This window comes from Nelumbo lutea, chromosome 8, assembly GCF_056320005.1.
Source record: "Nelumbo lutea isolate HS-2025 chromosome 8, American lotus-T2T, whole genome shotgun sequence".
NCBI lineage: Eukaryota > Viridiplantae > Streptophyta > Magnoliopsida > Proteales > Nelumbonaceae > Nelumbo > Nelumbo lutea.
Genome location: NC_142691.1, coordinates 49543966 through 49556044, shown reverse-complemented (window position 1 = coordinate 49556044; position 12079 = coordinate 49543966). Strand labels below are relative to the sequence as shown.

The following is a 12079-nucleotide window of genomic DNA, read 5'->3' as shown; positions in this document are numbered from 1 at the left end:
TTGCCTTTTTTGGGTGAGTCTTCTTTCTTCCTGGTATCCTTTTCCTCCTGACGTCTAGCTCGGACAACTCAGACAATTCTTCGAGGGGTTCAGATGCAGGTTCTACGAATCGCGTCGCATCCCTCGACAGCCTTAGTGAACCCGAGGTAGAGCTCGAGGAGGACCATGAACCCGTAGGCCGAGTCGCCTCTAGTAGTTTGGCATCCTCCTCCCGTCGAGGTCGGACATTAGACAAGTTTCGGCCCTTGACCATGACGCCTGAGGGGCTTCAGTCCCTTATTACTCAGTTCAACTTGCCTAGGGAGTACACCTACTTCATACCCTCGGGTTGTTTCCCTTGGGAACATGGTCCTAATGAGATCGTTATATTCCAAGAGCAACTCGTGGCTGGGTTGCGCCTACCTTTCCACCCCCTCGTTGTCGAGGTTATGAACCACTTCGGCATTACTGTCGGCCAGCTCCACCCGAATTCTATTCATAACTTGGTGGGGACAATCTCTTTATTTTGCGAGCAGGTCTTGCCTTTAGACTTGGAGATCTTTTCTTCCATTCTAATGCTTAAGAAGCAAGCGAGTCCCCTTCCCGGGCGTAGGCGGGCGTATTACCTGTCACCTCACCCGGGGTTTAAGCTTTTACATGATCTTCCCAACAAGGTCTCGGCGTGGAAACGGGACTACTTCGGTGTGCGAAGTGCGTTGGGGTGGCAGTTCCAAACCGGGTGGGGGATGGCTGCCCCTGATGCCGGTGTTACGCTTGATAAGGAGATGGCGAAAGGCCTCCGAGAATGGGCACGGCTTGGGCTAAAATGCCACCATTATCTAACAGAGGCCAAGCTCATCGAGGTCGATCTGAGTTCAGGTAGGTTCCTTACTCAGAGGCTTACCTTTTGTTTTGCTATGTTCCTTCGTTTTCCTAATGCCAAGCTCTTTTTGCAGGTGTGATGAACTCAGAGAGGACTCGTGGTGGGAACCTATTTCACGCCATGAAGACGAGGAAGCGAGTCGCCAAACAAACTCGTGCCGAACTACCCCGAGATGCGAAGCCCGAGGTACCAGACTACCCATAGTGGATCCGCCCAGGGAACCCGAGATGGCCCCTCCAGCACAAGAAGCGGCAAGGGCTCCTTATGCCGAGGCTACTTACACGGGGGCTCCTGCTTACTTTGAGTCTGCTTATACGCGAGTTGGGCCTTCAGGCTCGGGAGCCTAAGGCAAGTTCAAGAGCATGTTGTCGCCGAACCACGCTCTTCAGAAGAGTAGGGAGGCCATTTATCCTGAGGAGGTCATGGCATGGACCGAGCTCCCTTTGAACTAGGTAGCTTGTCGTGCTGCCACTCATGCCATGGTGGTAAGTCAGCGATTTCTTGTTGAGCTCTTTGCTTTTATCTTTCTTGCTATCGTTCTTTTGATCATTTGTTATTTTTCCTTTTGGTAGGTGAATTCTTTTATCCATGCCTTGGCGGCCCAAGTGAAAAGGAGCTCGAGGCATACGCGAGCTGCCGAAGAGGCTTCCCGCGCTACCAAGGAGGCTTTCCAAGCTACTATGGCAGCTTCTCGCGCTGCACAGGCCAGGCTGGTGAGATCTCGAAGAGATACCGAGGCCATGGGAGTTATGGTGAAGCACATGGTGGACCTAAGGCTGGACTTGCAGCATCAGGTTGAATACCTTCAAGATGATATTAGGGAGAGAACGAAGATCTTTTCTCAGGGCATCGAGGATGCCAAGAAGAAGGTTGTCGATGAATATATCGTCTCGTCACGCTTTGACGACCTGATGGTGGGCTCTTACAGAAGGGGCTTTAAACAGAGCCAGTGGATGATCCAGAATACATACCCCGAGCTCGATATTAGCGCCATAACCACATCGCGCATTACTCAGGAGATGGCCAACGCTGCTGACGATGAGCCGGATTTTGAGGACGAGGCAGGACCTTCGGGTGTCGTTGAAGTGCCTTCTGATGGTGAAGAAGTACCTCTAGGCCTGTGAGCTCGCTTCTATTGTTTTTTTTTTTTGGAAATGTACACAAAGTTTTTTGCAATGGAATGACTCTTATGGTTAAGTGTTGGTCACTCTTTCCTCTAAACTGACCATATGTCGATGCCCCTATTAGTTCATTGTGGGCGCTTTGCCTGAGCTTTTAGTTGACATTTTTGCCTATGCTTGCCCATGCCGAGGTCCTTGTTAACTCGGTATCCTAGCCCTTAGGCTCTGGTAGAGACTTAGTCCACTTCGCTTGGTGATCTATAGGTAGTATCGTCTCAAGTTAACGACGTTCCAAGCTCGGGGTACTTGTTTGCCCTCTAAGGTTAGATCTCGTATGCCCCCCCCCGAGCGCTCTCTTTACTCGGTAGGGCCCTTCCCAATTCGGTCCAAGTTTGCCCATGCCGGGCTTAGGTGCCATGATCTTACGGAGGACCAGGTCGCCAACGCGGAAGTTCCATTTTTTTTTACTCTGGCGTTGTAGTATCGAGCTACTCTTTGCTGGTAAGCTACGGTTCGGATGTACGTGAGGTCTCTTACCTCGTCCAGTAGGTCGAGGTTGGTACGCAACTCATCTCCGTTTTTCTGATCGTCATATGCTTCTAGTCGTAGTGTAGGTATTTTGATCTCCGCTGGTACCGCTTCGATGTCGTAGGTGAGGTTAAAGGGGGTCTCTCCCGTGGTGGTTTCTTCCGTAGTTCGGTGAGCCCATAGAACACTTGGTAGCTCGTTCGCCCACAACCCTTTAGCTTGGTCTAGTCGCGCTTTTAGTCCACGGAGGATAGCTCTGTTCATTACTTCTGTCTAACCGTTTGCCTGCGGGTGTGCAACCGATGTGAAATTCTGCTAAATCCCCATATCTTGACACCATTCCTGAAATTTGATATCTTCGAACTGCTTGTCATTGTTGGAGATCAATACCCAAGGTAACCCAAAGCGACATACTATGTTCTTCTAGAAGAAGTTATGTATGTTTCGAGTTGTAACTGTTGCGAGAGGTTCAACTTCTACCCACTTTGTGAAGTAATCTACCGCCACCACTAGGAACTTCCTCCCACCTACTGGTCGATCCCCCATTGCACAAAGGGCCATGGACTGGTGAGGTACTTGAGGTCGGTGGCAGGCTGATGGTGGATATTGGCATACTTCTGACACTTATCGCATTTTCTGGCGAGCTCGATGGCCTCTTCCTTCGTCGTTGGCTAGTAGTACCATTGTCGAAGTGCCTTTTGGGTGAGGGTCCTGCCTCCCAAGTGTCCGCCGCACAGACCTTCATGAGTGTCATGGAGTATGAGCTCGGCCTCAGCAGGTCGCAAGCAACGCATGTAGGGGAGCATGTAGGACCGTCGGTATAGTCGTTCGTCTATTATGGCGTATTTGACTGCCTGGCACTGCACCCTCCTGACTGCATTGCGGTCCGTAGGAAGGGTTCCATCTAGCAAGAAGCTCGTGAGTGGGTCGATCCAGCACGGCTCTGCTTCAAGGATGGGAGTGACCTCTTCTGCCTCACCAAGAATGCTAGGTTGAGGTAAGTCCTCTATGTACACGATTCTCATGGTGTTGTGACCCATGCTGGCTAACCGGGACAGGGCGTCGACCTCAGTGTTCTCTGACCTCGAGATTTGCCTGATGAAGTGTGACTGGAAGTTGAGCAGAGCCTCCTTTACTTTTGCCAGGTAGGCGATCATAGTTATCTCGTGTGCTTCGTATTCGCCCGTAACCTGGTTGACCACAAGCTAGGAATCGCTACAGATAACTATGTGTTTTGCTCTTACCTTTTGCGCTAGGTTCAGTCCGGCTATCAATGCCTCATACTCCACCTCATTGTTGGATGTCGCAAACTCAAAGCGTAGTGCATATTCGAATTTCGTGCCACCCGGGCCACGTAGCACTATTCCAGCCCTGTTGCCTTGCTGGTTCGAGGAGCCATCTACGTGAAGGATCCAGGGCTCCTTATCCCAGTTCGCATTTGGCCTAACCAAGAGAGATGCCACCCCGGTTGCTACTTCACGGGGTTCAGACTATATTGGCCTGGGAGCTCTGGGTTCACCCGAACTGGGGATCTCGGGCTCAACCAGCCTAGGGACTTCGAGGCTAAAAGTGCACTCGGCGATAAAATCTACCAATGCTTGGGCCTTAATAGCAGTTCGTGGCTTTTACTGGAGGTCGTACTCGCTGAGTTCGATGGCCCACTTCATTAGCCAACCGGAAACCTCGGGCTTGATTAAGACTTGCCTCAGAGGTTTGTCAGTCAAGACGATGACAGTGTGAGCCTGGAAATATGGGCAGAGTTTCTGAGCTGCAATTATCAGTGCGTATGCCAACTTTTCTATCTGCGGATATCTCGTCTCTGCTCCCTGCAAAATTTTACTAACATAATAGATGGGTCGTTGGACCCGATCTACTTTTTTTATTAGTACCGAACTGACCATCTCATCCTTGCCGAGAGGTATAGTTCTAAGACCTCGCCCTCTTCGGGCCTGGTTAAAATCGGCACGCTAGCGAGGTAGTTTTTTAGCTCGTCGAACGTGAGCTGACAGTCTCGGGTCCATTCGAACCCTTTGCCTTTGATTGCTTTAAAGAAAGGCAAACAGCGGTCTGCCGATTTGGACATGAAGTGGCTCAGAGCGGCTATACGACCGTTTAGCCTCTGAACCTCTTTTATTTTTTGGGGTGGTCTCATATCTAGGATGGCCTTTATCTTGTCCGAGTTGGCCTCAATGCCGCGCCGGTTGACAATGTACCCTAGGAACTTACCCGATGTGGCACCGAAGACACACTTGTTTGGGTTCAGTTTCATGCTAAACTGACGTAGAATTTGGAAGACAAAATATAAGTCTTGTATTAATTCCTGTGGAAATTATGTCTTGACGACCATGTCGTCTACATAACATTCTATTTTCGTGCCATTTAAGGGCCGAAACAGCTTATTCACAAGTCTTTGGAAGGTTGCCCCAGCATTCTTCAGTCCGAAGGGCATGACCTTGTAGCAGTACAGGTCGAACTCGGTTATGAAGGTGGTTTTCTCTTCATCGGACTGGTCCATCCTGATTTGGTTGTAGCCCGAGTAGGCATCCAAGAAGCTTAGCAACTCATGTCCCAAGGTCGCATCCACTAGACGGTCAATTCTGGGGAGGGGGAAGCAATCTTTCGGGCAGACTTAGTTCAGGTCGATGTAGTCGACGCACATGCGCCACTTGTCGTTTGCCTATTTTACCAGCACTGGGTTGGCTACCCAGCTCGGGTAGTGAATTTCCCTTATGAATTCTACTGCGATGAGCTTTTTGATCTCCTCGCCAAGTAATAGGCGAAGACCACTGCCCGTAGGACATGAGTGATTGGCCGCCCTATTATGCCATTGTATGGGGAAGGGGTCGCAACCACCAAGAAATTGTGGTTGAGTCTGACCGCATAGAGCCATGTGCCAACTTCCACTAGTACTGTTATTTTCTTGAGGGGCCTGACTTCCTCTCCGCTGAAGCCTACCAGAGGAGTGTTTGCGGGTTTCAGCTCGCTTCTCTACAACTGAAGCTGGGCAAACGTTGATTTGAAGAGAATGTTCGCTGAGCTGCCTGAATCAACAAGCATGCGCCTGACATCAAAGTCGTTGATCCTTAGTTTGATGACAAGGGCATCATCGTGGGGGTAGTGGACCCCTCGCGCATCATCTTCTATGAAGAAAATTGGTTCCTTCATCTTCGGCCTCTTTGGAGGGTTCCGCTCTTCTCAGGAAGCTTTGCGAACTGATGCCCTGGCTGTTGCCGAAGTGCAACCCGCGACTATCGAACCTCCCACTATTACATGGATGGTTCCTCGAACTGGCCTCTCCTTCGGAGGCTGTTTTTTCGGCGGTTCGACCGGCCTACCGCTAGATTCGAGAGCATCCTTACCGTGCTCCCCTTGCCGACCTGTCTTATTATTATTATTATTATTGCTATGTTGTACAAAATTTCTCAAGTACCCGCGGCGGATGAGTCCCTCTATCTCGTCCTGGAGATTATTACATTGTTTGGTACTATGATTGTGATATCTATGGAAACTGCAGTACAAGTTTTTATTTCTCTCGTTTGGGTTCCCTTTTAGGCGAGGTGGCCATTTCACGTATGGGGCATCTTTGATCGTCATCAAGATCTTGATCTGCCTCGCGTTCAAGGGTGTGTAGTTCGCCCGAGCTGCTAAGGGAGCTCAGAACTGTTGGCTTGGTTTCATCTCCCGGGCCGGGTTTTTTCTTCTATCAACTAGGTTGGAGGGCTCGCCTTCCCTCATCCTTTTCTCGATCCCGCTTTCGGTCCTTTGGTTGATCTCTTCCTCTGTTCTCATGAATTTATCCGTGAGCTTGAGGAATTCGGCTACGGTTGTGGACTAGCTAGCTACCATGTGCCATTTGAACTCCTTGTGTGTAACTCCTCTCTTGGCCGCCGCGAGCTGCACCGCGGGGTCCAGTCGCGGTATCTGCAAGCACGCGTCATTGAACTGCTTGATGTAGCCCCGGATGGATTCAACTTCCCTCTGGACTACTCTGAATATGCTTTCATCGGTTTTGGGGCACCGCTTGCTGGTAACGAAGTGTGCGGTGAAGACCTGCACGAACTAGGTCTAGCTTCTTATCGACCTGGGGGGAAGGTTCCTGTACCAAGTGCGGGCCACCCCCCTGAAGGTGGTGGTGAAGGCCACGCACATGCACGATTCACTGGCCCTTGCTAGGTGCATCTGGGACTGGAAGGCATCGACGTGGTCATTGGGGCCAAATGACCCATCATACTTGTCTAAAGGGGGGAGTTTAAAGTCTCTGGGCATGGGGACTGCAAGGAGTTCTGATGAGAGGGGGGAAGGAACTAAGAGAATAGGGGCAGCTTTTACCTCGTCCGAGCTTGTCTCTTCTTTACCTCTGAGACATGGGGATTGCCTGGTACTGGCACTGCTGGCCTCTGTGTTGCTGAGCTCGATGGGCCCTGAATGTCGGTAGTCTGCCGCTAGGACGCTGAATCAATTCTCTATGGGCAGGAGCTCAAGCTTGGAGTGCCGAGGTGCCGACTTGGTGAGCGAGGTTCCTGATCTGCCGGTGAGCTGCGAGGTGGGGGAGATCCTTCTTTCCCTCTGGCCCAGGGATGAGGCCTGGCTCTTGGAGGGGTTCTGAAGTTGGGAGGCTTCTCCTCGGTGAAGGCGTCCGCCCTGAGGGAAGGCCTTAACCGGCTTTGGAACAGGGTGTCGAGGTGGAAGTTGGGGTTGGTTCAGAGGTAGTTGGGGGAACTGCTGCTAATAGTGATACTAAGAGAGGTGGTGCAGTACTTGGTGCTGCTAGAACTATTGAATTTGGGCTTGCATTGCCCGCATGCACTGCATTAGGTCGTGAAACTGGCTCTGGCTAGTTGCCAAGGGAACAGTAGTTGGTTCGGTAGAGGTTGTCTCGACAGGAAGAGGAAGGGGGACGTTCACGGCGGGTAGGTTCACTGGCGCCGCTATTTGTGGCGCATTCAGGCTGGGGATCCCATCCACTGGAAGGGGGATGGTGAATTGCCCGATGCACATCGCGGGGACTTGAGGTTGTTCCCCGGGGACATTCATCTCCGTGCTATGTCTGGCATTGCTGGAAGAAGCCATGAGTGTTGAGGTTTCTTGGAAAAAGGAGGTTATAAGAGTTTTAGAGGGAGGCTTTTAGAAGCGTTCCCACAGACGGCGCCAATTGATGGTGCGCAATCCGGCTGGTCCTAGCTATCAATGATCTTGCCTCTGGCTGGAGCATAAGGTGCTTGAAACGGGGAAGAAAGCGAGTATCTCCAGGGAGGGACCCGGTGAGAATGCTCCGAAGATCAAGTTAGTATCCTCAAAGGCAAGATGATAAACCAGATGGCGCAAAGTTCACATACCTCGTTCTTGGTGGGTAGAGAGCCTTTTATAACCACTTCGCGCACTCACTCCTAAGCTTCTATCAGGTCGGGTATGATTACCTCTGTGCTTCTGCCAATTCGGGTGTCCTCACCTCTACTGGGGTAGAACCGCCACTACTCTCTTTGTCGAAGCCGTCTCTGTAACCGGAGATGGTAGTGGCAGGTGGCCGTTGAAGTGCGGTTTGTCAAACGTCAGGTCCCAAGTTAGTCAGGTGCGCAGCCTCCAGATACGGACTCCTTCGGTGTCAGGTACGGTGTGGTTGTTCAGTTCGGTGCCCTGGAGGCGAAGTGCTGGAGTGGTGTGCGAGGTGAAATCTTGAGTTCGGATAGAGGTGTGGCCCAAACTGCCATGAGGCGGGCCAATTCGGGTTGTTGTCTTTTGTGTTTGTAAGGCTCGGGGTCCAAGGGAGAGCTCGGGCTCCTTGTGGGGAGTTCGGACCACGGGTTCCTCTTTTCGGAGCTCGTGCCTTGGCCCGAACTGCCGAGCTGCTGCTTTTCCACGTGTTGAGTGCTTACGAGGTCAGGCCAAATCTTCCTTCATCACTTATCTCTTAAAGTGCAATCAGACAACTTTTTATTTTTCAATGATACCCCCAAAAAGACAAACAAAAACTCTCATATATAGGGTCAAAATGGATATTTGATCATTTTCAGAATTCATAATTTAGAACAACATTCTCTGCATTCATAAAGAAAAGTTCATTACTCATTCATAATTTAACAGCTTGAGATTTGCAAAGTTGCATTTGAAGTAATTACACATAGATAAGCTTCCTGATTACAGGGATTAATTAAATTTTTAAGTGTTAGAAAATACAGTACTTGACGTTAATGATATTTCAATTTGGTTCAATGGAATCAAGAACCCTTGTCATAGGTCTAAGATAGAATTTTACATTTCTTAAATGGTTTTTGCAATGATGATGTCATGACAGAAATATCAAGTGTATCAGAAATGCAAGTTTAGTTTAGAATTGCTCCTAGTGAATACACCAAGGTTAACAAATTGCACAGTTATCACCCCAATAGAAGTGTTATTATTATTTGAAATGCAACGCGTTACAATGAATATAACTTTATGAAGGTAATTAGTATTTTATATTTTTGTCTTGATAAATGATAATAAGTCATATGCAAAATGATAATTATATATTGTTTTGTACTTTTTAATTATATGTTTTTTTGTATTATGTAGGATTATGATGCTTTTGAGAGCCAAATCTTTTCTACAAATGAAAGGAAATCACAACATGCATTTGGAGGAGACATGTTGACAGGAAAATTCAACTGGATATCATAGCATATTGGAAATCATGTGAAAAATGATATCCCAAGTTGTTTCTAATGGCTTGCGATTTCTTCTTAAGCAGCATTTAGTGCCGGGGCTTGCCCCAAGAATGGTTGAGACATTGATATTTACATTTTCTTCCTCTATTTCATATTAGTAATTTTTTTTTTTTTTTACTTTCTGTTTTTGTAAATGTAGATAAAGCGGAAAATGATGATATAGACATTGATTTAGAGTTTGATATCTCCAAATTTGAAAGAATATCCCTTCAATTTGACAAGAAAGGTAGTACCATTTATATATTTATCAATTTATTTTTAGAGTTTGACTGTTTAAATGCCATTTATATATATTTTAACTAACAACTATTTGACAATTTGTGGGTCTACTGTAACATCTCCCTAATGTGGAGACAACAAAGAGAGTGATATTTGATAGCAGAACTCCTTATCAAATTGATCATTTTGGACTCCTTAGAAGAGCTCCTTGGTGAGCTATCTCTTCCATTTAATTCCAACCAAATAGAAACTTGTGATATCTTTACCATGCTAAGATTTGATACTATTGAGAGTTGTCTTAAAACATTATATTATGAAAATTGTTTGTAACTTCCGCTAAATTTCTACAATTTTCTATAATTTCTGCGATTTCTGAAAATTCTATGTAATTTTTTACATTTTTCTGGTATTTTCATGCATTTTTGCAAATTTTTGCTTCTTTCTTCATTTTTTGCAAAATGTCTATAATTTATACATTTTTCTACAAAGCTTCTGCAATATTTATATTTTCTTTAATTTTTCTGCTATTTTCATGCATTTGCTACATTGCTAAAACTTTTTTCTGAATTTTCTACAAACTTTTAGCAATTTTTGTGATATTTTCATGCATTTTCTAAAATTTTCTGGTATTTGCTGCATTTTTTCTAAATTTTTCTACAAAATTTCTGTAATTCCTGCATTTTCCTACAAAATTTATGCATTTTATGCAATTTTTCTGTTTTTCTGTTGCATTTTCTGTTATCTTTCTTCATTTTTCTGAATTCTCTGTAAACATTCTGCTTTTTTTTTTGCATTTTCTGCAATTTTCTTGTATTTTCATGCATTTTCTGTAATTTTCCAGTATTTTCTACAAAACTTCTATAATTTCTGCATTCTCTAATATTTTAATGCATTTTCTGGTATTTTTCTGCAATTGTTTCTGAATTTTCTACAAAATATCTGTTTTTTTTTTTTTTTGCACTTTCTGCAATTTTTCAGTATTTTTGCATTTTTTCTAAATATTTTGCAAAATTTTAGGGATTTTTCTGATATTTTCTGCAATTTCTGTAGTATTTCTCTGCCAAAATTTTGTAATTTCTGCAATTTCTACAAAATTCCTGCATTTTCTGCAATTTTCTTATTTTAATGCATTTTCTGGTATTTTTCTATAATTTCTGCATTTTTTGCATTTTTCTATAAATTTTTGCAACATTTCTGCATTTTTATAATTTTCTATAACTTTTTCCACTTTTACAATTTTTGGACATATAGGTTGGCACTCCCTGTATCTATCACGTGACAGGAGCAGACGGTTCTCTCAAAATTGTTTTTTGGGTGTACAGGTTGACTCAAGCCGTATCTACCATGTGACAAGCACGAGAGCGAGACAATTATCTTAAAATTGATTTTCATGTATACAAGTTAACCCTAACCACGTCTATCACATAATAGTCTTGAGAGAGATGAATTTCTTAAAAAAAAAATGTTTTTGAGGTATATGGGTTCACCTACCCGTTTCTGCAATTATATGTGAGTGTACATAGGTTAGTATTGGTGAGGGTGGATAAGGGTCAATATGGATGGGTCAAGTGGGTTAGGGTAAGGATGGGTTGTGACCCATTAACAATGATCGATGATGGGTCATGGTGAGTTGGTGGGTCAATATGGGTGGGTTGGTATTCAACCCTTACCCAATCCACCCTTTTGCCACCTTGTCTAGAAGGGTTAAAAACAAACAAAAAAGGGCATGAGTTGAAGCATTAAAATACAATTTAAGCATTCATGATTTATGAATATGATATGGCACTAAACAAAACCAAATGGTAAAACAAGATTCATGTAACCAAGCCTCTAACCCCATAAGTTGGGATAAGGCTTAAATGATGATGATGATGATGATGATGATGATTAATATTAATAAATATAAATATTATAATTTTGTGATTTTTATTTGTTTCAACAATTATTAATTGTGGTTAACAAAATATTCAGGTTAAAAAGGCCTATCGTCCTAATATTGAGTTGAACGAATCAAACCTGAGCTCAAACTGTGAATTGTTAATTGCCCAAAAAATCAAAAATAAAATAAAAATTGTGCTTCATGGGCCCAAGTATTAATTATTATTATTATTATTATTATTATTATTATTATTATTATTATTATTATTATTATTATTATTATTATTATTTATTCTATTATTATTATTATTATTATTATTATTATTATTATTATTAACTAATAATATGTACTTATTATGTGTGTATTGATTTTGAAATCAGTAATATTAAAGTATTATTATTGCTACTATTATTATTATTTTACTTTTATTTTTCTTAAGTAATTAATTTGTTATAATTACAATTTTTAGTTAATTCATAAAATAATATTTTCTTTTATAATTATTTAAGTTTAAAATTATTGAATAATTGAAAGTTTTATAATTTAACTTTCACTAAATGAAATATTTATTGGAGAATAATAATAGTATTAATTATAATTACTTGTAATAACAATATTGTAAATAATTAACACTAACTATATATTTATAAAATAATTAATATGAATTAACATTAATATAAAATGAGTATATCCCAATTAATAATTAACATTATTAAAATATTTATTAATTATCATTAATTAATTAACATTCCGAAGTAATAATTAT

The 12079-nt window shown here is 43.8% G+C and overlaps 1 protein-coding gene across 1 annotated transcript in view; it reads left to right on the top strand.

The window, feature by feature from the left end:
- LOC148844098 (ABC transporter G family member 9-like) overlaps window positions 1–9358 on the top strand; it is a 35669-nt gene extending 26311 nt beyond the window's left edge. Inside the window, exon 2 of the mRNA XM_088956625.1 lies at window positions 9064–9358. Coding sequence (XP_088812751.1) covers window positions 9064–9071 — 8 coding nt within the window. The 3' untranslated portion in view covers window positions 9072–9358. The remainder of the gene's footprint in view (window positions 1–9063) is intronic.
- The last annotated feature ends 2721 nt before the right edge of the window (window positions 9359–12079 follow it).